Source organism: Vipera berus (assembly GCF_964194415.1).
Source record: "Vipera berus genome assembly, chromosome: 1".
Taxonomy (NCBI): Eukaryota; Metazoa; Chordata; class Lepidosauria; order Squamata; family Viperidae; genus Vipera; species Vipera berus.
This window is the reverse complement of record NC_138202.1, coordinates 9,995,134-10,020,177: the sequence shown is the minus strand read 5'-3', so window position 1 is coordinate 10,020,177 and position 25,044 is coordinate 9,995,134. Positions and strand designations below refer to the sequence as shown.

The 25,044-nt window shown below is 45.0% G+C and overlaps 1 protein-coding gene across 1 annotated transcript in view; it reads right to left on the bottom strand.

The window, feature by feature from the left end:
* The window catches only part of PWWP3A (PWWP domain containing 3A, DNA repair factor), a 41,783-nt gene extending 28,023 nt beyond the window's left edge, over window positions 1-13,760 (bottom strand). The window contains exons 1-5 of the mRNA XM_081324278.1: window positions 13,292-13,760; window positions 9,298-9,414; window positions 7,324-7,412; window positions 6,854-6,924; window positions 1,281-2,207 (exon numbers count right to left, since the gene is read on the bottom strand). Coding sequence (XP_081180404.1) covers window positions 1,281-2,207; window positions 6,854-6,924; window positions 7,324-7,412; window positions 9,298-9,360 — 1,150 coding nt within the window. The 5' untranslated portion in view covers window positions 9,361-9,414; window positions 13,292-13,760. The remainder of the gene's footprint in view (window positions 1-1,280; window positions 2,208-6,853; window positions 6,925-7,323; window positions 7,413-9,297; window positions 9,415-13,291) is intronic.
* Between the last annotated feature and the right edge of the window lie 11,284 nt (window positions 13,761-25,044).

The window sequence follows — 25,044 nt, the reverse complement described above, 5'->3', positions numbered from 1 at the left end:
AGGGGAGTCGACGCCGGCAGGGATGTGAAGGGATGTGTGTGTGTGTGTGTCTGTGTCTCTGTGTGTGTGTGTGTGTGATCCTTTTGTTGGAGGCTTGCCAGCAAATGTGGGAGCATTTGGGGAAAATTGGGAGCGATAAAAGAACTGTTTGAATTGCCAGCTGACTGCATTGACTCTGTGCTGTGCCATGAGTCATCGCATATAGGATTATTCCAAATCAAATGCTGCTTCTAAATTTGGTATGCAGGTAGTCCTTGAGTTAACGGCCACCAGTTCAGCAACTGTACAAAGTCACAACAGCGCTGAACAGGTGGTAGTTATACCTGGTCCTCAAAGTTCAGATCATCCCAGCACCCGCTACAGTCACGTAATGGCGATCTGAGCATTTGGCAACTGTACGTACTCAGCTTACGACCGGTTGTTTAGTGACTGTCCAAAGTTATAACAGACCCTTCAAAAGGTACTTATGACCTGGTTCCAAAGTATTGATGGCTGCTCATTTTGAACACTTGGCAACTGGCCCACATTTATGACTGTTTATGGCATCCCACAGTCACCTGACTACGATGTACGTTTTTGTCAATAACCAGCGTTTACTTCTGCTTTTCAGCAAAACCGCACCATAGCAAACAATGAGTTTCCTTAAAGACCCACGCAAATAAGGTAATACAATCAGGACAGTCATGTAGGTGACCTGCTTTATGACCAGCACGACTTACAGTATATGTCCGTAATGGGCAGGCTCCATTACGGTTGTATGTTGAGGACCAGCTGTACAAAACATCCAGGCTCAAATTCCTCCTCAGACATGAAGTCAGTCACTTTCAGTCAACCTGCCTCACAGGGTTGTTGTTGCAGGGGGAGGATGCAGTGAGTTCCCCTTATAGGCCACTGTGAGACTTCCGTGGGATATAAACTTAAAAAAAAGAAAACTGGATGAAGCCCGGCTGCATTTAGCCATTGCACCATGCTGGGCTGGGTTTCAATTATGTATTGAAAACTAGAACCACAACGATATGTTCATGCATCAGATTCAGCTATAAACTGCTCCAAAGTCACCTTGGACCGTGAGGTGGGTGGCAACCTCATTAAATATATCTATAAATATATATCTATTTGAACTGCCTGGACCTCAGGATTTCCCTGGCGCTTGGCAATACCAGTTCACTGCACTTAAAGACAGCACATGAAACCTTCCCTTCATTACTAGCTCTCCCCAACACTCACAGCTTCCCCCCCCCCCGCCCCAGCATGTCTTTTGCAGATTGACATCATCTTACCTTCCTTATCCGCAACTTCTGGAAGACGGCCTCCTTCATCTCCAGCTCCGTATGGGTCAAGCTCTCTTTTCAATTCCCACGGGGCAGAGTCCGGAGAAGGTTCTCTGTAGTCTCCAGGCGCTCTCTCACCCATGCACCGTGTCCTTTCCAAGGAGGGTTCCTGAGTCGCCAGGATTTGCTTTGAGCCGGCGGCTTCCAAGCGCAAGGAGTGCCTGGTGCCGCTGGAGGGCAGCTGCCATTTCTTCCGTTTCAACTCCTCTAGCCTGGCCAGGAGCGCATCTGCTGGCCGGGATGAAAACCCTTCGACGGCGGGCCCCAGCAAACGCCTCCGCAGTCTCATGGCGGCCTCGTCTCTTTCCTTTGCTGGCGGGGACCTGGGGCAGCGCTCACGAGAAGCAGAGTCCGGGGTGCTGGTTCTCGCCGGCCGGTTTGAAGGCGCCTTCTTGCCAGATGGACCACCAACTTGTTGATGCGCCTTGGAGGCCAGGGAAGACCTCTGGGTGGGTTGGAGTGGCGCTGCAAGACTTTGCGAGACGTTTGGCTTTGGGGCTTCCAAAACTCTGTCAGCCTCCCAGGCTGGCGTCCTGACACCTGGAAGGTCCTCCGATGCAGATGAAGGAGGTTTGCAGGTAGACGGGTTCTTGGTCCTCGACTTGAAAGGTCTCAATGATGTGGCTGGAGAATCCGGAAGGGTCCCGCTTGCCTCCACCCTCTTTGTCCCACGGGGACTTCTTCGGGGAGAAAGTGGTCCCTGGGAGGCTGAGGATGGTTCTTGCTGTCCTTTCCCGCTTGACGCCTCTTCACGCCTTTGCCAAAAAGAATCAGGGCCTTTAGGAGCTGCCTGTTCCCTCATGATCTCCAGCGATTCTCGCAAGGCTCGGCGATAAGTCAACTCTTCTACAACCTTCTGGGTTTCATTGCTCGGACCTGGGAAGGGAGTCGGTGGTGATCAGCGAGGGGGTGTAATCTATTATTTATCTATTGTCTATTGGTGGTTAAATCTGATTAACCATGGTTTCAATAGTTTCATAGATTTAACCATAGTTTCAATTGGGAAAATGTGACAGTCCTAGACCAGACCAAGTCCCAAAAAATGCCAGGGAATTTCTAGAAGCCTGGCACTCTGACCAATTAGCCATCAATAGACACACAGGCATGAACAACATCTATAGATTATGCAGAAGAGCAGGGGTCTTCAAACTTGGCCCTTTTATGGCTTGTGGACTTCAACTCCTAGAATTCCTCAGCCAGACATGTTGTCCTGTGTAAACATCCCTTTAAAGCAGGGGTCTTCAAACTTGGCCCTTTTATGGCTTGTGGACTTCAACTCCCAGAATTCCTCAGCCAGGCATTTTTATTGGGACTTAATGGATACTAAATTATAAAAGACTCACAAAAGAATAATTTTGTGTATGATAATGCCACAAAGGTGGAAGAGTAGTAAAATTCCCACAATGCAGGAACAGATAGTTAAAATGTTAGAAATTGGCCAGGGAGAAAACAACAAGGGCTTTAAAAAAGCAAACTAGAAGTATGTTATGGCTTTTTTGCTAAAGGAAGCCAAAATATTAACATGGATTTATTAACTGAAATACATAAGAATTAAATAAGGGGTTGAAGGGATGTCTGGAAGAGTTAAGAGGGAGGAGATATGCTAGGTTCGTTAATAACTCTGAAAGAGAAAATCAGAAATCATTATATTTCATAACTTTAGTTGTTTTTTCTTGCACTTCTTTCTTTCCTCTTTTTTTCATTTCCCTTTTTTTTCTTTAGATTTACTTTTTACTTTATGTAAAATTCTCAATAAATACCAATAAATAAAAGAATTTGGATGACTATCAAAGAAGTAGAATAAATTCATGAGGCAGATCAGTCAAGAGCTTAGAGTCACCACTATACTATGAAGCTGCTGCTTTGTCAGCGATAAGTGATTGGATTAATTTAACACAAGTGAGATTATTAAATCTTGAAGGCCATGATTTGTTATTTGGTTGGCATGCATATTTATTGTATGATAAGAAGGTGGATAATGTGTTCAAGGTACATATTTTAAGACATGCTCTGTTGCGAGTTTGGAAAAAGTATAGACATAAGTTAAATTATAAGATACCTATATGGGCAGTACCGAAACACGCAATAGAAAATATAAGTGTTGGGTTTAAACATGATGTGACTACATATAAGGAAATTTTAAGTTTGGAAAGAAATGTATGGCATTTAAAGCCGTATAATATCTTAAGAGCAGAAAAGATTGTACAAACTTGGTTTCAGTATGGGCAATTACAGGCCAGGTGGAAAGAAGACCAGAAAATTGGTTTTTCAATGATTGATGAAAATCTGGTAAAGCAAATTAGAGATCAAGGTCAAGCACACATTAAAAGGATATATCTTGCATTGATAGAAATTGATTCAGAGACAGAACTTGTTAAAGACTGTATGATAAAGTGGACTCAGAATTTTCAAGAAGTCATCGCAATGGATACTTGGGAAAAGATCTGGGTGAGAAATGTAAAATTTACACAAGCTCAAAATTTAAGAGAGAACTATTATAAAATGTTTTATAGGTGGCACTTAGATCCTAAAAAATTAGCAAGTATGTATCCGAACTGCCAGCCTAAATGTTGGAGGTGTGGTGGTAAAGATGCAACGTATTTTCATATATGGTGGACCTGTAAAAAGGTTAAAGCTTTTTGGATTAAAATCTGGTGGAACATGCAAAAGATATTTAAGAAAAGGATAAAGTTTTGTCCGCAATTGTTTTTACTGGGCATTATTACTGATACTACTGTTGTGGACACTAACTTGATGTTGAATTTAATTACGGCAGCAAGACTTTTAGTAGGGCAATATTGGAAGAAGGAAGAACTGCTGACTATAGAAGAATGGACTTTAAAAGTTTCCAACCTGGCGGAAATGGCAAAGATCTCAGCGTATTTGAAAGACCATTCGCAACAGAGATATATTGTGGAGTGGAAAAAATGGATTGATTATATCCAGAATAAATATGGGACTAAAAAGTTTCATCTAGCATTTGAATAAGTATTGATGTGATATTTATATTGCTTGTAGTTATTTTATAAGAGTTAAAGTGCGATAGATTTAATAGTTTATTGTTGTTTGCATAAGGTAGATTATGATTGTTTGTATTTTTATACCCTGTATTTAGCTCTGGGAAGTCGGGGAGGGGGGAGGGGGAAGAGGGGGAGGTGTTGGGGAGGGTTGGGGAGAGGGGAGGGGGTTGGGAGGGGTTTTGTTTTGTTAAAAAAATGTATTGTAAAACTTTTCAATAAAAAAAAAGAGCTTAGAGTCACCTTGAACCACAAGATGGGCAGCAAACAAATCTAATAATAATAATGTCCATCTGGTGGTTCAAATGCCAAATCCAGTCTGGCCATCTGGCTGCCTGTGCAATGAATCAAAATAATAACAACCACTATTAATGGTCAAATGCAAAAGGCAGCTTTACTTGGAATAGCTGGCATCCTGCAATGATATTTATAACACCATCCAAGATCAACGTCTGCCTATCTCAGGTCTTTGGGAAGGACTTGATAGGTGGATAAAAATGCCAAATACAGCCTGAACATCATCTGGCTGATTGTGTGACAAACCATAATAATATTGATCCTGAAGATTCAAAATCATCCCCAAGCTTGCAATCCCCAGTAGGCTTGCAAATACCAGTTGCAAAAGAACAACAGAGGGAAAACATTAAAGTTTCATCTCCTTGTTAGGAGTAACTTCGGACTCAGCCCAAGTCTCCTGATGTGTTGGTTGTGGGAAAATAGGCAGAGGGGGTATTAAGTGCACTCCCTTGAATTGTACAGGTGGTCCTCAACTTACGACCCCAGCTGAGCCCAACACTTCTGCGGCTAAGTGAATGAAGTGAATTTTGCCTCATTTTACAACCTTTCTTGCCACCGTTGTGAACTGAATCATTGCAATTGTTAAGTTACTAACACAGCTGTTACTTGTTACTGGCTTCCCCACTGACTTTGCTTGTCAGACACTCACAAAAGGGGACGACGTGACCCTGGGACACGGCAACAGTCATAAACGCGACTCAGTTGCCGAGCTGCTGAATTTTGATCAGGTGTACCATGGGGATGCTGCAAAGTGTGAAAAACAGTCCTAGGTAACTTTTTCCCCCCCAAAGCTGTTGTAATTTGAATGGCCACTGAATGAACGGTTGTAAGTCAAGGACTACCAGTACCAATACCCCACAGTGTGTGGGTGTGGGTGGGTGGGTGGAATTAAAATGCACCTTAGCTTGAACTAGCAAGGCTATTTTTTTGCTTCCTAAATTATTTTCTCTTACAGAGAGTCCTCAATTTAGGGCCAGTCCCTTAGCAACCATTTTAAGTTCTGATTGATCTCCCTGGGGAACACCTATGAGCTGGTTATGAAATTCCAACAACCTGCGGTCACATGACCACACTTTGAGTGCTTGACAACCAGCCTGCATTTACAGCTGTTTGCAGTATCCCACGGTTACGTGACTTGGTTTCATGATGTTTTTGCCAAAAATTGGCATTCGCTTTCAGTAAAAAAAAAAGTCATAAAATCAGGACGTGACCCGTTTTACAACTGTGATTGGCAGGTTCCATTACAGTCGTAAGTCGATGACTACCTATACTGAGTTTATACCATCCGCTTGGTTCTCACCTGGTTTATTCTTTTACTCTTAAGATGCTTTTTGTATACAGGTGAGGTCCGAGGTTAAGAATAACCGAGTAACAGAGTTGATGGGACCTGGGAGGTCATCTAGTCCAACCCCCTGCTCAGGCAGGAAACCCTATACCATTTCAGACAAATGGTTGTCCAATCTCTTCTTAAAAACCTCCCGTACTGGAGGAAGTATGAGTTCTATTCCTAAATCTGTTTTTAATCTGTCTTTAAATCCAATTTGTACGTAGGTTGGAACTGGCACTCACAAATGGGCTGCCTTTTACTAAAGAGGGTGGATGGTGGTGTTCTTCCTCAAGCCAACGAACCGCTGAAGCCACACAATGCTTTCAGGAACCGCTGAAAACAGGCTGTATATTAAAAACACACATTTTCAGTGGGTTCCTGCAAACCTAGCCTGGCCTCAGCACTTTCTTGGAAGGGGAACATTGTCATTTTTTGTAATAGACAGCCTATTCATTTCTAGGAGGTGTCCTTAAGTTTAATCCATTCTTACATTTTCAAAGAGAAAGGGGGGGGGGGAAACATACAGACAAAAAGTGCTATAACAAAAGAGTAAAAAAAAATCTACCCCAGTCCGTTAGGAACGATGATATAATTTCATCCCCGAGTATGTTCCCAACCCCTTATTCCTTCTCTTTAGAATTAGATCTTTTACGGATGCATATCAGTGTTATAAAACAAAAACTATAGTGAGAGGTTTGGCAAAGAAGACACCTAAACACAACGGAATGAAGAAAACTGTTTTTAACAGAGTTTGCCTGTCTTCAGCTCCTTAAGTCTAGCGCGAGATTTTTGTGCCCCTCGTTATCTAGAAGATAACTTAGGAAAATAGCCAACATACAGGATTTCATGGTCACAGCTGAACAAATACAAGAAAAACATACCCAATTTATCTGCGATATCTTCAATGCTTTGTACTGTCAGAGGCACAATATGGGCAACACGCATGGTAACCCTTGAAAAAGGGAGAAAGAACAGCATTAAACTTTTGGTTTTGTGTGGTCAAGAATGCTTTGGTTCAACAGCTGTGACATTTTTAAATAAATTAGACTTCTAAGCCTAACCCTCTTGAGCAAGCCGACACCAGCACCTTCCCTAACCTAGCATTGTCTTTGATAGGATTACAACTCTAAGGTTGCTTGTCAACATTTTGCCAGCTATGACTATTCCTGTTTATCCCAAATAACATCCCAAAAGGAATTTATTTATTTAAAAAAAACAAAAACCCAGAAGGGAGATTAGGACCTGGGGGCTTTTTTACTGGATTTATTTTGCAAATCAAAGTCAAACCTATTGGTGAACTAGACATATAAAAAAGCAGTGCTAAGAGGCTGCAAATCCACAGAAACTTAACTGTTTATTTTCAGCAATAATTTTGAGCCGAATGGAACCGAGCTTCTCAGGAAGCAGTCGCCCTCTGGAACTCTGGCTTCTACACAAGATCTGGAAGGCAGAAGAAAAAATATGGATTTTTTTTTAAAAGGTGGACATCCAAATTCTGAGAAACAGAAAACCCACAAAACTGCAACAGAGAAACAGAAACGTATTTCTATTGTGAGAAATGCGCAAGAATTCAGGGGTAGGCAAACCTTGGCTCTTTTATGACACGTGGACTTCAACTCCCAGAATTCCTGAGCCAGCCATGCTGAGGGGAAAGGGAGAGGTTTCCAAGCTGAGCCATGCTGGCTCAGGAATTCTGGGAGTTAAAAGTCCACGAGTCATGAGGGAGCCAAGGTTGCCTACCCCTGCACAAGATAGAGCCCTGAAGTTGAGGGTTTTTTTTAAAGTTCTTCAGAACTCTCAAAGCCAGAAATTCTCCCTACCAATGCAACCCCCCCCCCTGAAAATTGACGGTCTATCACAGGGGTAGGCAACCTCGGCTCTTTTATGACTCGTGGACGTCAACTCCCAGAATTCCTGAGTCAGCTATGCTGACTCAGGAATTCTGGGAGTTGACGTCCACGAGTCATAAAAGAGCCGAGGTTGCCTACCCCAGGTCTATCATGAGAAAATAAACAAAAAGTGGGGAAGAGGATGTGATACTTTAATCAGATTCTGAATTACCACTGACATTCCAACAGGAGTGAAAATGTAGAAGACAAGAAAATTCACCGGGGGGACTCTGTGTGTATACACATAATTTTCTTGGCAGCAACATGAGCAATACAAGAGTCAGTCTGGTCTAGTGGTTAATTTACCAGGCTAGAAGACAGGGGACTATGAGTTCTAGTCCTGTTTCAGGCACAAAAGCCAGCTGGGTGACCTTGAGCCAATCACCAAGTACTATTGCTGCCTTAGCAGTGCTGGGATTCAGCCAGTTCGCACCACTTCAGCAGGACCGGTGGCTAATTTGTTGTTGTCCAGGCTGAGAATGGACTTCCGGAAGCGGCATCCACACAGGTTGTTCACATATTTGAATCCCACCACTGTGCCTTACGCAACAAAACTGGCTGGGTGACTTTGGGCCAGTCACACTCTCTCAGAGTGAGGTGGGTTGTCATTGTTGTGGAGAAAATAAGATGAGGAAGGAATATTGGATGTATTCTCTGCCTTGGGTTACTTACAAAGTAATAAAGGCGGGATAAAAGTCGAATAAATAAACACAGTGGCTTGCTACAACCCCCACACCTTGGCCAGTGGCACAGCTGGTTGGCCTTTGCAGAAGTCTAAGCAGGGTGAGGCCTGGTTCATACTTGAGATGGGAGACCACTGTGAAATCCTAAGACCAGTCTGGACTTGGAAGCCAAACAAATATATAAGTACATAAATACAATGAAAATGTGTCCTAGAAAGCAGAGCCAACTGTATGATTGCAACCAAGAATCACATCTGACTCAAGGGAATTTTTTTTCTTTGTAGTAAGCTATCACAAACCATGATTGCACACTATGTGGGATATTTGCAGAAGAATCCATTGCATGTCTCCTACATCCCAATGTTATATACCATTCCCAAATTATAGACAACTGGGTTCGAAATGAAACCCTTCTAATGGGAGAAAGCCTTTTAACCAGGGGTCTTCAGACTTGGCCCTTTTATGACTTATGGACTTCAACTCCCAGAATTCCTCAGCCAGGCATGCTGGCTGAGGAACTGAAGTCCACAAGTTATAAAAGGGCCAAGTTTGAAGACCCCTGCTTTTAACATAACAGGGTGACCTTTTGCCAAACTGTGGTTAAATATAGTTTGCAAACAGAGCAAAAAAAAACCCTCCAAAACCAAATACAGTTGAACTGCCAGCTCAGCTCAAACCGACATGGTATTTTTAGCCCATCTGGATATGTTTTTTCCCCAAATCAGAAATAATCAGGGTTGGCCCATTACATACCTGTGCTGGCCATAGCCGCTTTTTCCACTTGCAAAAGACATATTCTCCTTCACTCATCATCATCCTTGTTGGATGTCAGTCAGGGTTCCAGATTAAAGGCTTGCTAGCAAGGACGTTCTAGGTTTCAGTAACAAAAGGATAAATCATTGTACACGTAGTCCTTGACTTACAGTGGTTCATTTAGTGACTGTTCAAAGTTACAATGGCACTAAAAAAGTGAGTTATGACCATTTTTCACATTTACGACCGCTGCAGCATCCCTGTGGGCACATGACCAAAATTCACACACTTGGCAACTGACTCATATTTATGACGGTTGCAACGTCCCAGGGTCAGGTGATCCCCTTTTGCGACCTTCTGACAAGCAAAGTCAATGGGGAAGCCAGATTCACTTCACAACCGTGTTATTAACTTAACTGCTATGATTCACTTCACAGCTGTGGCAAGAAAGGTCATAATATGGGGCAAAAGTCACTTAACAACTGTCTCGCTTAGCGACAGAAATTTTGGGCTCAACTGTGTTGTATGTCGTGGACCACCTGCTGCCGGCGTCAACACCCCTGCGCCCTGTGCGCTCCCACAGAGAGGGCCTCCTCAGGGTGCCACCGCTCAAGGAATGTCAGCTGGTGGCCCCCAGGGGGAGGGCATTCTCAGTGGGTGCGCCAGCCCTCTGGAACTGCTTGCCTACCGAAATCCGGATGGCCCCCGACCTCCGCACCTTCCGGCGCGACTTAAAAACTTACCTGTTCCAGCAGTCCGGCCTGGCCTGATAGCTCTTGGGGTCTCAGTTGTTTTTACTATTGTTTTTCACTATTGTTCAATCTGTATACCTACCTTACTCTGTACACCGCCCCGAGTCCCTCGGGAGAAGGGCGGTATATAAGAACAAATAAATAAATAAATAAATAAATAAATAAATACTTGTGCTCCATTCCATAAAACGTTCAGCATTTATACTATCCACAATAATTTTTATTCCACCTTTTTTCTAGATCAAGTCCAAGGAATTCCACTAAGAAAAATATTTATTTGCTCAGAATGATATCCCAGAAAATATTTAGAATATTTAGAATCATAGAATCGCAGGGTTGGAAGGGAACGTGGTTTTCTAGTCCAACCCCACGCTCAAGGCAGACTTTATATCATTCTGATGAAATGGTTGCCCAGTCTACTCTTGAAAATCTCCAGTAATGAAGCACCCAATAGGCAAGCTGTTCCATTATTTATTTATATCCTGCCCTTATTTTTTTTTACAAATAACTGAAAACGATGCACATAGCCAATACACCACCTTCCTCCTATTTTCCTAACAGCAACCCTGTGTGTATTAGGCTGAGAGAGAGAGAATGACTGGCCCACTCAGCCAGTGGGCTTTCATGGCTATAGTGGGTTATTTGTTCATTTCTTAAATTTCTCCTTAGTTTCAAGTTCAATCTTTCTTTAAGGGGTTTCTACCCATTGCTTCTTGTCCTACCCTCTAGTGCAGGGGTCCCCAAGCCCCGGACCATGGACCAGTACTGGGCCGCAGCATGGTGACAACCGGGCTGCAGAAACAAGCAAAGCCCCATCCGTGAGATGCAGGTAGCACACAAAACCACGCACTCTCCGGTACGTGGAAAAACCTCTCTCCACGTAACCAGTCTCTGGTGCTCAACAGGTTGGGGACCTCTGCTCTAGTGGTTTGGAGAATGGGTTGACCCTCTTTTCTCTGTGACAGCTCTTCAAGTACTGGATGACAGCTATCATGTTACCCCCTAGTCCTTCTCTTTGATTTGCACCACAGACTAGCAAAGGTTAGGCTGGAATAGAAGTGATTGGCCCAAACCTATTAACTGTAATATGTTTGGCCAAGTTGCCCTGCAGGATCTTTGATTAGAGAAGATGTTCTAAACCAGGGGTAGGCAACCTTGGCTCTTTTATGACTGTGTGGACTTCAACTCCCAGAATTCCTGAGCCAGCCACACTGAGGGAAAAGAGAGAGGTTTCCAAGCTGAGCCATGCTGCCTCAGGAATTCTGGGAGTTGAAGTCCACGAGTCATGAAAGAGCCAAGGTTGCCTACCCCTGTTCTAAACCAACTCATTCTGCCTGCCACAGTCCAAACAACAGACAGCAGCACCAGCAGGATTCTGCCTACCCAAACTGGCTGGTTTGAAAACTGAGGATTTCATTAAAGTTTACATGTCCAGCAGGAACCCCAGGTACTATGCAGAGATATAACCTTTGATATTTTTTTAGTCTCACCTTTATTATTTTTATAAATAACACAAGGTAGCAAAGATACCTAATATTTTTTCCTCCTAGAAAAAATTAGAAACTTAAGAGGAGGAAGGAGAATCTATATGTTTACCTTGAGTTATGAAGAAAAAAGCAAGATAAAAATCTAAAACTTTCACAAAGCCAAACGGATAGACATTTGCACAGTTTCATGCTGGCTAAATGTACTAATTGATGTAAGTGGAAGGGCACCCACCGATTAATTGCACACATTGCTCTTACATTTGGAAAGCAGCACGTCCCCTCCGGAGTCCCCACTGAGCATTATATCAGAAACAAATACATGAGATGGGCAGCTATATAAATTCACCAAATAAATAAGAAGAGAATATGCCACTGGGGTAAAAAAAATTTACACTGGGAAGGCCAGTTCGTGTGTTAAAAAATAGAGAAGCAACAGAGCACTTTAAAATAATCTCATTCACTTTTCAAGTGTATTATGCAATAAAGGTAAAGGTTGCCCCGCACATGCGTGCTAGTCATTTCTGACTCTAGGGGCCGGTGCTCATCTCCGTTTCAAAGCCGAAGAGCCAGTGCTTGTCCAAGGACGTCTTCGTGGTCATGTGGCCAACATGACTAGACGCCAAAGGCGCACGGAACGCTGTTACCTTCCCACCATAGTGGTCCCTATTTTTCTACTTGCATTTTTCTTACGTGCTTTTGAACTGCTAGGTTGGCAGAAGCTGAGACGAGTAACAGGCGCTCACTCTGTTACGCGGCACTCGGGATTCAACCCGCCAAACTGCCGATCTTCTGATCGACAAGCTCAGTGTCCTAACCCACTGAGCCACCGAGTCCCCTATTATGCAATATAAACATATAAATATAGCCCTTGTTTTAGCGACCAGCATTGGAACTGGCAATTTGGTAGGGGAGCTGAGCAGCCACTAAGTGAAACCACAACTGTGCCCATGATTTTCCTTTGCTGTACATTTATGCTGCAAAAGTCATAAAGGCGAGGACTGGTGGCACTTTGACATCCCTGTCGTAACTGGCTGTGTCTGAGGAAGTCACTAAACAAGGACGATCTGCACTAGTTTCCATGAGCCGGTGAAAGAGGTACAGTATGTTGTACTGAGACAAGGAAGCTGTTGTGCATTTAAAAAATGCTTTAGTTTTTGTTTAAATATCGTTCTTCCCAGCCAGAAGGGCTATGCACTCCCACATCAAAGGAAGCTGAGAGAAAGATCCACCAGTGTTCCTCTACCTTGGCCATTTAAAGAGGTGTGGACTTCCACAATTCCCCAGGTTGAGAATCACTGTAAAGTGAGTTCAAAGGGACTGTCCCCCCACCCCAAAGATGAGGCCAAGATACCCCTTAACCCAGAGCTGGGAAACTATGCCCCTTTATGACTTGTGGACTTCAACTCCCAGAATTCCTGAGCCAGCAGTGCTGGCTGAGGAATTCTGGGAGTTGAAGTTCACAAGTCATAAAAGGGCCATAGATCCCTATCCCTGCTTTAACCACAGGAGCAACCCTCCATTTTTGGAAACTACCCAAGTTACTGCGGAAGGCTGGAGAACCTGAGGTAAGGCAATCCACCCCCATGAGTGGAGCAGGAAAGGGAAATAGCCACAGCTTAGCCATATTAGGGAGCAGGAGTCGTCCTCTCTACCCATGGAAGCAGCCCCCTCCCCAGGGCAGTCACCGCAGCCCTTCTTTTTTTTCCTTCCTTTTTTTCCGACCACCAAAATGGGGAGAGCGGGACTCGAACTTACCCCACCCAAAGCTTCGTCCTTCTCTTCTCGGTCGCATTTGAAAACTGCAACACATAGCTCCGCCCTTTCCTCTCTGCCCCGCCCCCTCCTCCAGACTGTTGAGGCCGAGAACTGAGGCTGGCCACGCCCCTCCGCCTTCTCCAGTTGGGCCACGCCTCTTCGAACCTCACTCAGGCTCTGCATTGGGTACGGGTATCCCGCCCTTTGCCTTCCAGCTCTGGCGCTTCCGGATTCTTCCGCTTTTTCCTCATTTGTGGCTGGAGTCTCCGCCCTCTTATCAGAGCTGGGCCAATCGTCTCGAAGGATTGGTTCCCTCCCTTCTCTTTTCCCCTCCCCCAAAACGCTTGGTAACAAGTCAGATACAACGCAAGGGGCGGGGCTAGCGATAGACACAGCACATGGGACGTTTGAGGGGACAAAATGTACCTGCGCGTTTGACAACAGAGAGACAAATCAATCCAAAAGGAGACTGTCCTTCCTTCCTTTTCCTTACCACCAATCAGAATGAAAAGCGAAACGTCAATCTTGGGCTCAGTTTTCCTTCCCTCCGCTTCTGTAAGGACGGCTGGCCCTCTGGCCCTTTGCGCGAGACACAGCTGTTACGCGCTCTTTGCGGAGGCGGCTCGAGACCAAGCAGCCAATCACAAAAGACCTCTGGTTATGCGTTGCCTCCTGAATGGACGCTCCATCCATCACACCCGCTTTATTCCCGCCCTACTTTTTTTTTCTTTCTTTTTTCGCCTTCCTTATCCTGTTTATTTCCTTAAAAGTGAACTTTGGGGCCCGACGCCAGTGTTGAGGTTCATGCAACACAATGAAAGGACAATTAAAAGCAGAGTTGCTGCAATGCAGCAATACACATTACAATAACTTTATGTGCACATTACAATAACTTTATGTAAAGTTATTGTAATGTCCCAGATCGGGCATTTTTGGACTTATGGAAACTCCAAAATGTCAGGGAGTTTCTAGAAGCCTGGCACTCTGACAAATCGGCTATCAATAGACACATAGACATGAACAACATCTATAGACTATGTAAAAGAGAGAATCACCCCGTTGTCCCCCCACCACCACAAAAGGAACAAAAAGACCCAAGCACCTCCCCACCAGTAATTGGAATCCAGGTCAGCATAGATTAACTCCAAGGTTAACTTCATATCAACAATCAAGTAAACAATACACTGAACAATCGAGAAAGGGCTAAAGAGCCAACAGTAAACAAGCCAACCAAAGAATCTCCCAAGACAGGGGTCTCCAAACTTGGCCCTTTTATGACTTGTGGACTTCAACTCCCAGAATTCCTCAGCCAGTATGCCTGGCTGAGGAATTCTGGGAGTTGAAGTCCACAAGTCATAAAAGGGCCAAGTTTGAAAACCCCTCTTAAGACTACCCCCACCAACACTGACAGGGCAAGCCACCAGACAAGCCACCACAGTCCTTACTACAGGGGTCTTCAAACTTGGCCCTTTTATGACTTGTGGACTTCAACTCCCAGAATTCCTCAGCCAGCGTGCCTGGGAGTTGAAGTCCACAAGTCATAAAAGGGCCTAGTTTGAAGACCCCTGCCTTACTAGCACTGATGATGTTATCTAGCTTGGGTAATGAAACATCTGCAAGAAAACAAGCAAGCTCAGAGAGTACCAACGACGCCTCATGTCAACCCTGAGCTTCAAATATTCTCTTTTATTGGAACTTTATGTAATGTTTTTTTCCTTTATAGGAAGCCAACCCCACATTTTGGCCCCAATACAGATAGCTGAGTTATAACCATTCATTTATTGACCATTCAGTTACAATGGCACTGAAAAAGCTGACTTGTGAGTGTTTTTCTCACTTATGACCATTGCAAGCACACCTATGGTCACATGATCAAATTTCAGACAGTTGGTAACTGGTTCATATTTATGATGGTTGGAGTGTCCTGGGGTCATGTGATCCTCTTTTGCCACCTTCTGACAAGCAAAGGGGAAGCCAGATTCACTTAACAACCATGTTACTAACTTAATTGCAGTGATTCACCTAACAGCCATAGCAAAAAAAAGTAATAACATGGGATTTATGACTGTTGCAACATCCCCACAGTCACGGGATCAAAACTTTGTTGCTTGGCAACTGGCATGCATTTACAGTAGTTGCAGTATCTCAGGTCATATGATCGCCATTTGCTATCTTCCAGCTGGATCTCCGACAAGCAGTCAATGAGGGAATCCAGATTTGCCTAATGACTCTGATGTCAACGCTGCTAACATCCAATGTTATTGCTTGACAAGAGATGAAGAAGTAGCTATTTCATATGTTAAACTTGTGTATTGCTTTAAGACTTGTGTATTGCTTTAGTTTAAAGTTGGGAGGAGGGAAGAGTAGGAATGCACTTTCAAGGCCATTTGTCTCTCTAAAGAAGATAAGGCTTTGGCAGTTCTTCTAACGGAAGGGAAACTGATTCTTTAAATTAATTGGAGAATATGATTATGTCACTGCCGTTTTATTCTAATTTTGTCAGCAGCTCGTTTCTGTCTGTACATTTTTTCCTCCGCTCTCTGCACCTGTGTTATTATCTTATCATGTAACCATAGTGAATCTCATATGTCCAGCTATGTTATGGTTTTAGACCAGGGGTCTTCAAACTTGGTCTTGTGGACTTCAACTCCCAGAATTCCTCAGCCACCATGCCTGGCTGAGGAATTCTGGGAGTTGAAGTCCACAAGTCATAAAAGCGCCAAGTTTGAAGACCCCTGTTTTAGACTGTTTTGTGCGCATGCCTAGAAGTTTCTCACAGTTTCTTCTTACTTCTCTCTTCTGCCTGATGAGAGAATGTAGTCAGTTTAGGTCTTTTGTTTTCTCATTAAAAGTTTTACAATATAACATGCCTCGGATTTTCTTTCTTTGATATTCACCATGCAAATGAGCCACGGTCCATCCTCCTCTGGTCGGAATGTTAACTATTCCACGACAAATTAATGACAAAATTAGAAAGGTGGAGAATTGTGTTTTAATATATTGTGCAAGGGGCGGAGATTTCAGATTCCAGCTTCCTTCGAGCAAGCATTTACCGGTGTATTAGGCTAATAAAGGACTTTTAAGGTAAACAATGCCTCAGAGTCACTTGAAAAGCCCATAGTCGGAAACTTGACATATGATTCATTTCACAACAGCAGTGATTTCTGTAACAACTGTAGCAAAAAAAGGTCACAAAATCAGTTACGACTGACTTTGTTAAGTCCGGAATGACGAGCGGAGACAGCGATGTCAAACATGGAACGTTTATTAGAACTCACATGGGTCAACTGGCTAGCAGCCGTTGAACCCTTACCTTATATACTAGGTTTCATTCAAACATAACCAATCCCCGGCTCAGAATCTCCCGCCGGGAAGTAACAGCCAATGATTGCACTAGGTTTTCCCGCCGAAGGGAAACCACTCCCATAACTATGTATACAACACCCCTTCCCCCCTGGATGATATTTACTATTTGACATAGTCCTTCAGATAGCTAGGGGGTTTATGTTGCCTGACTGGATATCTGCTGGCCATACTAACTGCTGGGGTGCCTTCAGTTCCGCCATTGACTACCACCTCTGACCCTGTTGTGTGTGTGGACGGCTCTGGTGGTATTTCCCTATTGGGCTGTTGTTGTGGTTGCTGTTGTTGGGGTTCATTGGATTGACTGGATGACCCTGGTGGGCTGTCAGGGGGCGCTATTTCTGTTCCTGCGTTACAATTCTGGGGGGTTGCTTCTATTGACCTGAATTGTATTCTCCTCCCTTTACCCCCTGGTGCTGTGTTAACCCTGGCTGGGGAAAAAGCAGTGTCAGTTGTAGTGTTTTCCCTCTCTTTGTTGGCTTGTACACATTCAGGGGCCCTTTTCCTTAACTGATCGATGTGTCTCCTAATCAGCTGATTCCCTTCCCCCTCAATTAAATAAGATAAGGGACCGGTTTTATCGATCACGACCCCTTGTGCCCATTTGTCCCCTTGACCGTAATTCCTGGCCCACACCATGTCCCCAATATTCAGAGACCTGGTTGGGGTAACCGGATCGTGTTCAGCAGGTAGTCTGTCAGGGTGTAGTCTGTCCAATTTCGTTATTAATCGCCTGCCCCACCTCATTTCAGCAGGACTCTTCCCTGTGGCCGCACACGGTGTGGTGTGTTGGGCCAGCAGGAACTGAGCCAGTCTCTGATGCCAGTCGCCGTGGATTATTCGTCTGAGGGCGTCCTTGGTTGTTCTGACGTTCTGTTCTGCCAAGCCGTTAGAGGAGGGGTGCAAGGGTGCAGAAGTCGCGTGTCTAATCCAGTTGGCCTTGAGGAAGTCCTGAAATTCATTAGATGTGAATTGTGGCCCATTGTCAGAAACAATTACGTCAGGTAACCCATGAGTGGCAAAGAGTCCCCGTAAGACCTGTATGGTTTTGGCTGATGTCATGGACTTAACAGGCATGACCTCCAACCACCGGGAGTAGCTATCCACTACTACAAGGAATGTGAGGCCCTGGAATGGGCCGGCGAAGTCAATATGGATCCTAGACCACGGGTTCCTGGCCTCTTCCCATTTGTGTACCGATGTGTGTGCTTGCTCTGGTCGAGAGCGCTGACACTGATAGCACCCCGCTACTTTGTCCTCTATGGCTATGTCTAACCCTGGCCACCATACGTGGCTTCTAGCTAGGGCCTTCATACGCACAATTCCAGGGTGCCCATCGTGTAATTCCCCAATTACTGTGTTTCTATGCCTCTCTGGTATAACAACCCTATTGCCCCACAACAGACATCCAACGTGTGATGATAGTTCGTCCTTCCTTCTTACATATGGTGTAAGAAGGAAGGACCCATGCTGCTATTCTGCTGAGTATGGGGTCTTTTCTGGTAGCTGCTGCAATGTCCCTGGCAGTTAGGGGGCACTCAGAGAGCTCTTGTAGGGACATGATTTGTCCCACAGGTGCGGGGTCTGTACCAGTATCCTCTAGAGGTAACCTGCTGAGGGCGTCAGCGTGCCCCATCTCCTTGCCCGGCCTGTGTTTGATTGAAAATGTGTAAGCGGAAAGGAAAATTGACCATCTTAGCATTCTGGGAGACATTATTTGTGGAGTCTGTCTATCGGTAGTAAATAGCCCTAGCAGGGGTTTGTGGTCAGTGTAAATGGTAAAGTCCCTACCATACAGATAATCGTGGAACTTTTTTACGCCTGCCACTATGGCCAATGCTTCCCTGTCAATCTGTGCATAATTCCGTTCCGCCTTTGTTAAGGTCCTGGAATAATATGCTATAGGCCTCTGTTGACCCTGCTCATCCATGTGGCTAATAACTGCTCCCACTCCATAAGGGGAAGCATCACAAGCTAAGTATATAGGTTTGTTTTCTATAAAGTGAGTAACTGTAGAATTGCTTGACAATATGTCCTTTAAAGTTTGGAAGCTAGTCCTGTGTTTTTGTTGCCACTGCCGGGGGTCTTCCTATCTAAAAGTCTATGGAGGGGTTCAGCAATAGCTGCTTTATGAGGCAGGAATGTGTGATAAAAATTAATTAAGCCAAGGAAAGCTTGTAATTCCGCCTTGTTCTTGGGTTGTGGAGCTAATTTTATCGCCCTAATTTTCCCTTCTGTAGGGTGGATGCCTAGGGCATCAATTCTAAACCCCAAAAATTCTGTTGATTTTACCCCTATGCAGCACTTATCTTTTTTTAATTTCAATCCTTCCTCCCTGAACTTCCCCAGTACCTGTTCTAGCCTCTCAGCTAGGATGTCCTCAGTTTTTCCAGCGATGAGGACATCGTCAAAGTAAGGGCATACACCTGGAATGCCCTTCAAGGTTCTCTCCATCACCTCCTGGAAGATGCCTGGAGCTGCAGCTATCCCGAACTGAAGTCTGTGAACGCGGAACGCCCCCTTGTGGGTAACTATCGTTTGAGCCTCGGCGGCTTCCTTAGACACAGTAAGTTGAAAATACGCCTGCGCCAAGTCGAGCTTGGCGAAAATGGCGCCGTCCTGGATCGTCGCGAGGACCTGCTTCACCGTCGGGACCGGGTAAGCATGCTTTTTCATGGCGAGGTTCAGGGTGGCCTTATAGTCGGCACAGATCCTCACATCCCCGTTCGGTTTCAGGGGTGTGACGATCGGTGTCTCCCAAAGGCCCCCCTCTACGGGTTCTAGAACGCCCTGGCCTACTAGCTTATCTAGTTCGGCCTCGATTTTCTGTTTAAGGGCGAAAGGCACCCTCCGGGCCTGAAGCCTAATGGGCCTGACCTCGGGGTCTAAATTAAAGTTAATGGGGGGTCCCTTGTACCTCCCTAACGACCCGTCGAATACGTCTGCGAAGTTATCGCAGACGGATTTTAGGGTTTTATTCTGAATGGTGTTAATTCCCCCCACCCAGATGCCTAGGGCCGAGAACCAATTAAGGCCTACAAGGCTAGTTCTCTGGCCCTCAGTGACTAAAATAGTTAATAATCCACTAAACCCCTTATATTTAACTTTAATGGTAGTCTCTCCCACTAGGTCTATGGGTGATTTCTGGAAGTCGGCTAATTGTAATTTGGTGGGTTTAAGGGGAATTTTTTGGCCGCTTCTGGTTTCTATGTATTTAAGGGTGTCCCTAGAAATTATAGATACTGAGGCCCCGGAGTCCACTTCCATCTTGCAAGGGACACCTTGCAGTTGGACTTCAATTCTTAATTTAGGCCTCAAAATGTGGTTGATTCTAGGGGTGTGTTTTTGTCTAGGGATTCCCACGTGGTTGACCCCCACCCCAGCCCCCGGGTTGGAAGTGCGTGCCTTAGGCCTATGGGTCTCTCCGCCACTCCGTTCGGGGGTTACCTCACCTGAGGCCCAAGCGTCGAGCTCGTGGAGGCGGTTGTCGCGCGGTCGGCTTCTGCAGATGGCCTGGATGTGGCCCGTTTTTCCGCACCCTCGGCATTTGGCGTTTCGGAATCGGCACGACGATCGTTGGTGATTCCCGCCACAGCTTCCGCACCGGGTCTCTGGGTCGCGAGGTCTGGCTGGGTTGTCCCTCAGGGGTCGTTGTTGTAGTGCTGGAGGTTGTAGTCTTCTGTTCTGGTCTGGGCCTTCGGCTCGTTGTGGTCTCGGCGCCATCTTCCCGAACCTTCTGGCTACTTCGGCAATCTCGGCTTCCCACTGGTAGTCCACCTCCCCACCGTCCACATGGCTCTCCAGGTTTATTTCGGCTGAGGCTGCCATGCTATTGTAGGGGGGGTCGCGTCTGCCTGTAGACTCGTACGTGAGTAACTCGTCTAAGACTTCTTGGAGGTTGCCTGTGGGCTTAGAGATGATTCGGTTTTGCAAGTGTTCATCTCGCAGCCCCAAAACCACTCGGTCCCTGATGCGAATCTCGAGGTTGTCATATTTACAGCGCAGGGCTGCTTCTCGGACTGCCGCCACAAATTGTTGTATTGATTCGCCCGGCCGTTGGTTCCGCTTTTCAAATATCCTCCACCAGAACAGTTCCGACCGTTTAGGGATGAAATGGACCCTCAGCTTAGCTGCCGGTCTCCAGCGTATCGGCGTACGATACGCTGGAGACCGGCAGGGGTTGGCACAGGCCGACGGCCACCTGGTAAACCGGAGTGCCGCTGATGGTTAGCAGAGCCGCCTTCTTCCTGTCCTCCGTGATCCCGTTGACCAGCATGTACCCCTCGACTTGTCCAACATATTCTTCCCAGTCTTCAGGGTAGTTAGGGTCAAACTCCTTCAGGGAACCGACTTGCGCCATTCTGTTGCTTCAGTTCGCTTGCTGCTCGGTTGACTGTGATTCAAATTTCCCGCTTTTCGCTCTGTCGGCTTTCCGCGGTTCTATCGCTGTTCTGCCGTCAGATCCCATCCTCGTCGCCACTGTTAAGTCCGGAATGACGAGCGGAGACAGCGATGTCAAACATGGAACGTTTATTAGAACTCACATGGGTCAACTGGCTAGCAGCCGTTGAACCCTTACCTTATATACTAGGTTTCATTCAAACATAACCAATCCCCGGCTCAGAATCTCCCGCCGGGAAGTAACAGCCAATGATTGCACTAGGTTTTCCCGCCGAAGGGAAACCACTCCCATAACTATGTACACAACAGACTTAACAGCTGTTTCCCTTAGCAACACAAAATTTGGGCTCAATTGTAATCGTAAATCAAGGGCTATCTGTATTTAGGAAGGTAAAAGAGGTGTATTGAATAGGGCTTACTGCCTATTAAGAATGTTGGCTTATGTCAACTGTCCGACTAGCGAATTCAATATTGAGGAAACTTTACAGCTTAGAGGTCCCCAACCTTTTGGGCACCAGGGACCGGTTCCCTGGAGAGAGGTTTTTCTGTGGACTGGAGGGTGTGTGTTTTTGTGTGCTGCCTGAATCCCACGGATGGGGCTTTGCTTGTTTGTGTGGATCAGTTGCTGGTCTCTGGATCTGGGGTTGGGGACCCCCTGCCATAAAAGGCAAACTTTATTGAATACACATCTCGGTACTGAAGAAGCTAAATCAATTCTGGTTTTCCTGTGTGAAAATCTGATTAGTTAACAGTAGTTTTCCAAAAAACCCACCCACCAAGTGTTCACGTTGGCCAATCATACTTCTTTGGTTTGATATGAGAACGGTCCACTTCTCCGTCAGACACCTGTTTTTGTGACCTTGGTTTTCAGGGTCCGTGGACAGCTTTTTGAAACTGCCGTTTCTTTCCCAAGTTTCCCCTCCCCCATGTTTCTATGGCAAATTAAGTAGCGACAGAGGTTAGCAAGCATCTTAGCAACTCAATCTTGACAGCTCAAGTCTTAGAAGGAAGCTTTAGTCCTAGTTCTAAATACAGGTAGTCCTCGACTTGCAATCACAATTAAACCCAATTTTTTTGTTGCCAAGACAGACAGCTATTAAATGAGTTTTGCCCCACTTTACCACCTTTCTTACCACAGTTGTTAAGTGAATCATTGCAGTTGTTAAACTAGCAATACAGTTGTTAAGTGCATCTGGCTTCCCCATTGTCTTTGCTCGTCAGAAAGTCACGAAAGGTAATCAGATGATCCCAGGACCCTGCCACCGTCATAAATATGAACCAGTTGCCAAGCGTCTGAATTTTGATCACGTGATCCTGGGGATGCTGCAACAGTCATAAGCATGAAAAACAATCACTTAAGTCACTTTTTTCAGGTCTGTTGTAATGTCAAAAACCAAATGAATGGTTGTAAGTCCAGGACTACCTGTAGTTCAAAACAATCCTTGCTATTTTTTTTCACGCCTGTGAACTCCTCCAGTAACACTCTCTCTCTCTCTCTCTCTCTCTCTCTCTCTCTCTCTCTCACACACACACACACACACACACACACACGGCAATCATTTGGGATTCTAATTAATGTTTCTACTTGGTTTTTGATTAGCCTAGATAATAAAGATAGCCACGGCGGTTCGTAAAGAAAAAAATGAATCTAAAATTAAAGGGTAAGCCATGCTATTTTAAAGATCAACCAAAATATAACCCAAGAAAGAACAAGATTTTTGAATTCTCCAGAACCCTCTATCAGGCTAAATTGAACAAGCAAATGGTAGGAAAAGAAATAGTAGTAATTAGGAAACAGGAACGAACCCTGCAATTTAAGAAAGTGGAGGTTGCTGATTGCTTGATTAAATACCTGGTAATCTTGCAGATTATTATTATGTGAAGACCCCACTCCCTGGAGAAGGCTCTCGTGCTGGGAAAGGTGGATGGAAAGAGAGGAAGAGGATGACCAGCAGTAAGGAGGAAGGACTCGGTCACAGTGGTGATGGAGGCACCTTTAAAGGACCAGGTGGGGGACAAGCTCTCCTGGAGAAAATCTAACTATGTGGTCATTAGGATCAAAAATGTCTGTCTGTCTGTCTATCTATCTATCTATCTATCTGTAGCCCTGGGCTTATGACAACATCCAAGCCCAAATTTCTGTTGCTAAGTGAGACAATTAAGTAAGTGCCCCAATTTACAACTTTTCTTGCCATAGTTAGGTTAGTAACAGGATTGTTAAATGAATTTGGCTTCCCCATTGACTTTGCCTGTCAGAAGGTCGCAAACGAGATAATGTGACGAATCAGTTGCCAAGGGTCTGAATTTTGATCATGTGACCCTAGGGATGCTGCAATGGTCATATGAAAAATGGTCACAACTCACTTTTTTCTGTGCTGTTGTAACTTCGGTCCCTAAACAAATTGTTGTAAGTCGAGGACTATCTATCTATCTATCTATCTATCTATCTATCTATCTATCTATCTATCTATCTATCTATCTATCTATCATATTTCTTAACTACCCCTCTCCCTCAGAAATGGCATGTAATCAATCAGTGAATAATATGCCTTATTTTAATTGTGATACTTCTGACACGAATAAACAATCAGTTAATCGGTCAATTAGTGCAAAGACTCTCTTCTCTGGAGAAATCTATGATGCTGGAAAAACTGGAAGGAAAGAGAAGATGATGACCAGCATCAAGGTGGATATATTCAGTTACAGTGGCAATGGAGGCACTATTTTAAGATCTGGTAAACCAGGTGATCATGGATCCATCTATGTGGTCATTACACATTGACTTGATGGTACACAATCATAGGTTTTCCTGTTATTCTGATAAGTGGCAGGATGGAATGAGCACAGGTAGCCCTTGACTTATAACCATTCATTGAGTGGCTATTTGAAGTTACACAGCACTGAAATAAGTGACATATGACTGTTTTTCCACACTTAACGACATTTGCAGCATCCCCATGGTCACATAATCAGAATTTGGATGCTTGGCAACGGGTTCGTACTTATGACGGTCGCAGTGTCCCGGGGTTGGTGATTCACTTAACATCTGCGGCAGGAAAGGTTGTAAAATGGGGCAAAGCCGACTTAGCTGTCTCGCTTAGCAACAGAAATGTTGGGCTGAATCGTGGCCATTAACTGTAAACGCTGGACAGATCGTATTTAACCTGTGAAAAGGAATTAAGGGCGGATTCCCATAGCTCTGGAAGGACAGTCACTGGTGGTCAAATCCAATTTCTCCCCTATGAAGATGAAGGTTCCAAAAGAGAGACTAAGGCAGGGGTGGGGAACCTGGGCTCTTTTATGACTTGTGGACTCCAACTCCCAGCAGTGCTGGCTCAGGAATTCTGGGAGTTGAAGTCCACAAGTCATAAAAGAGCCCAGATTCCCCACCCATGGACTAAGGAAAATGTAAAAGGAAAGAGTCTGGTGTGCTCTCCTGCCATTAAAAGGAATGACACCCACGTGTGAAATGGTTGGATCTGAAGCTCCTTGCATGTCAAGGGTGCCTGTGCTGGGCCAGTGTATAGCCAGCTGGTCCATTATATAGTTAGCTTAGAAATTAAGAACTGTGTTAGAACATTAATGCTGTATCCTTAAGAGCAGGGCTTTTCAAGCTTTTCACCCATTGTACCAATTTTAGGAGATGGCAACATCCGAGTACCACCAGTTGCAAGGTGTAAAAAACTTCATGACCCCCTCCAAAGGAAAAAAGTGATGAAGTACAGGTAGTCCTCGACTTACAACAGTTCGCTTAGTGACTGTTCGAAGTTACAATGACACTGAAAAAAGTGCCCCCCCCAAGCCACAGCCAAGCAAGACACCTGCCTGCCCGCCCGGAGGCATTCTTCCTCCTGTCTGAGGTTTTCATTGTTGTGAGTATTTCTGTTGAGGATTGGCAGTGGGGGTGAAGGGTGGGGGTGTTTGGTTTTTATTCCTGTCTGCTGAGTGGTTGCAGCAGGTTTTGGTCACTTCACATGACCGTGGGACAC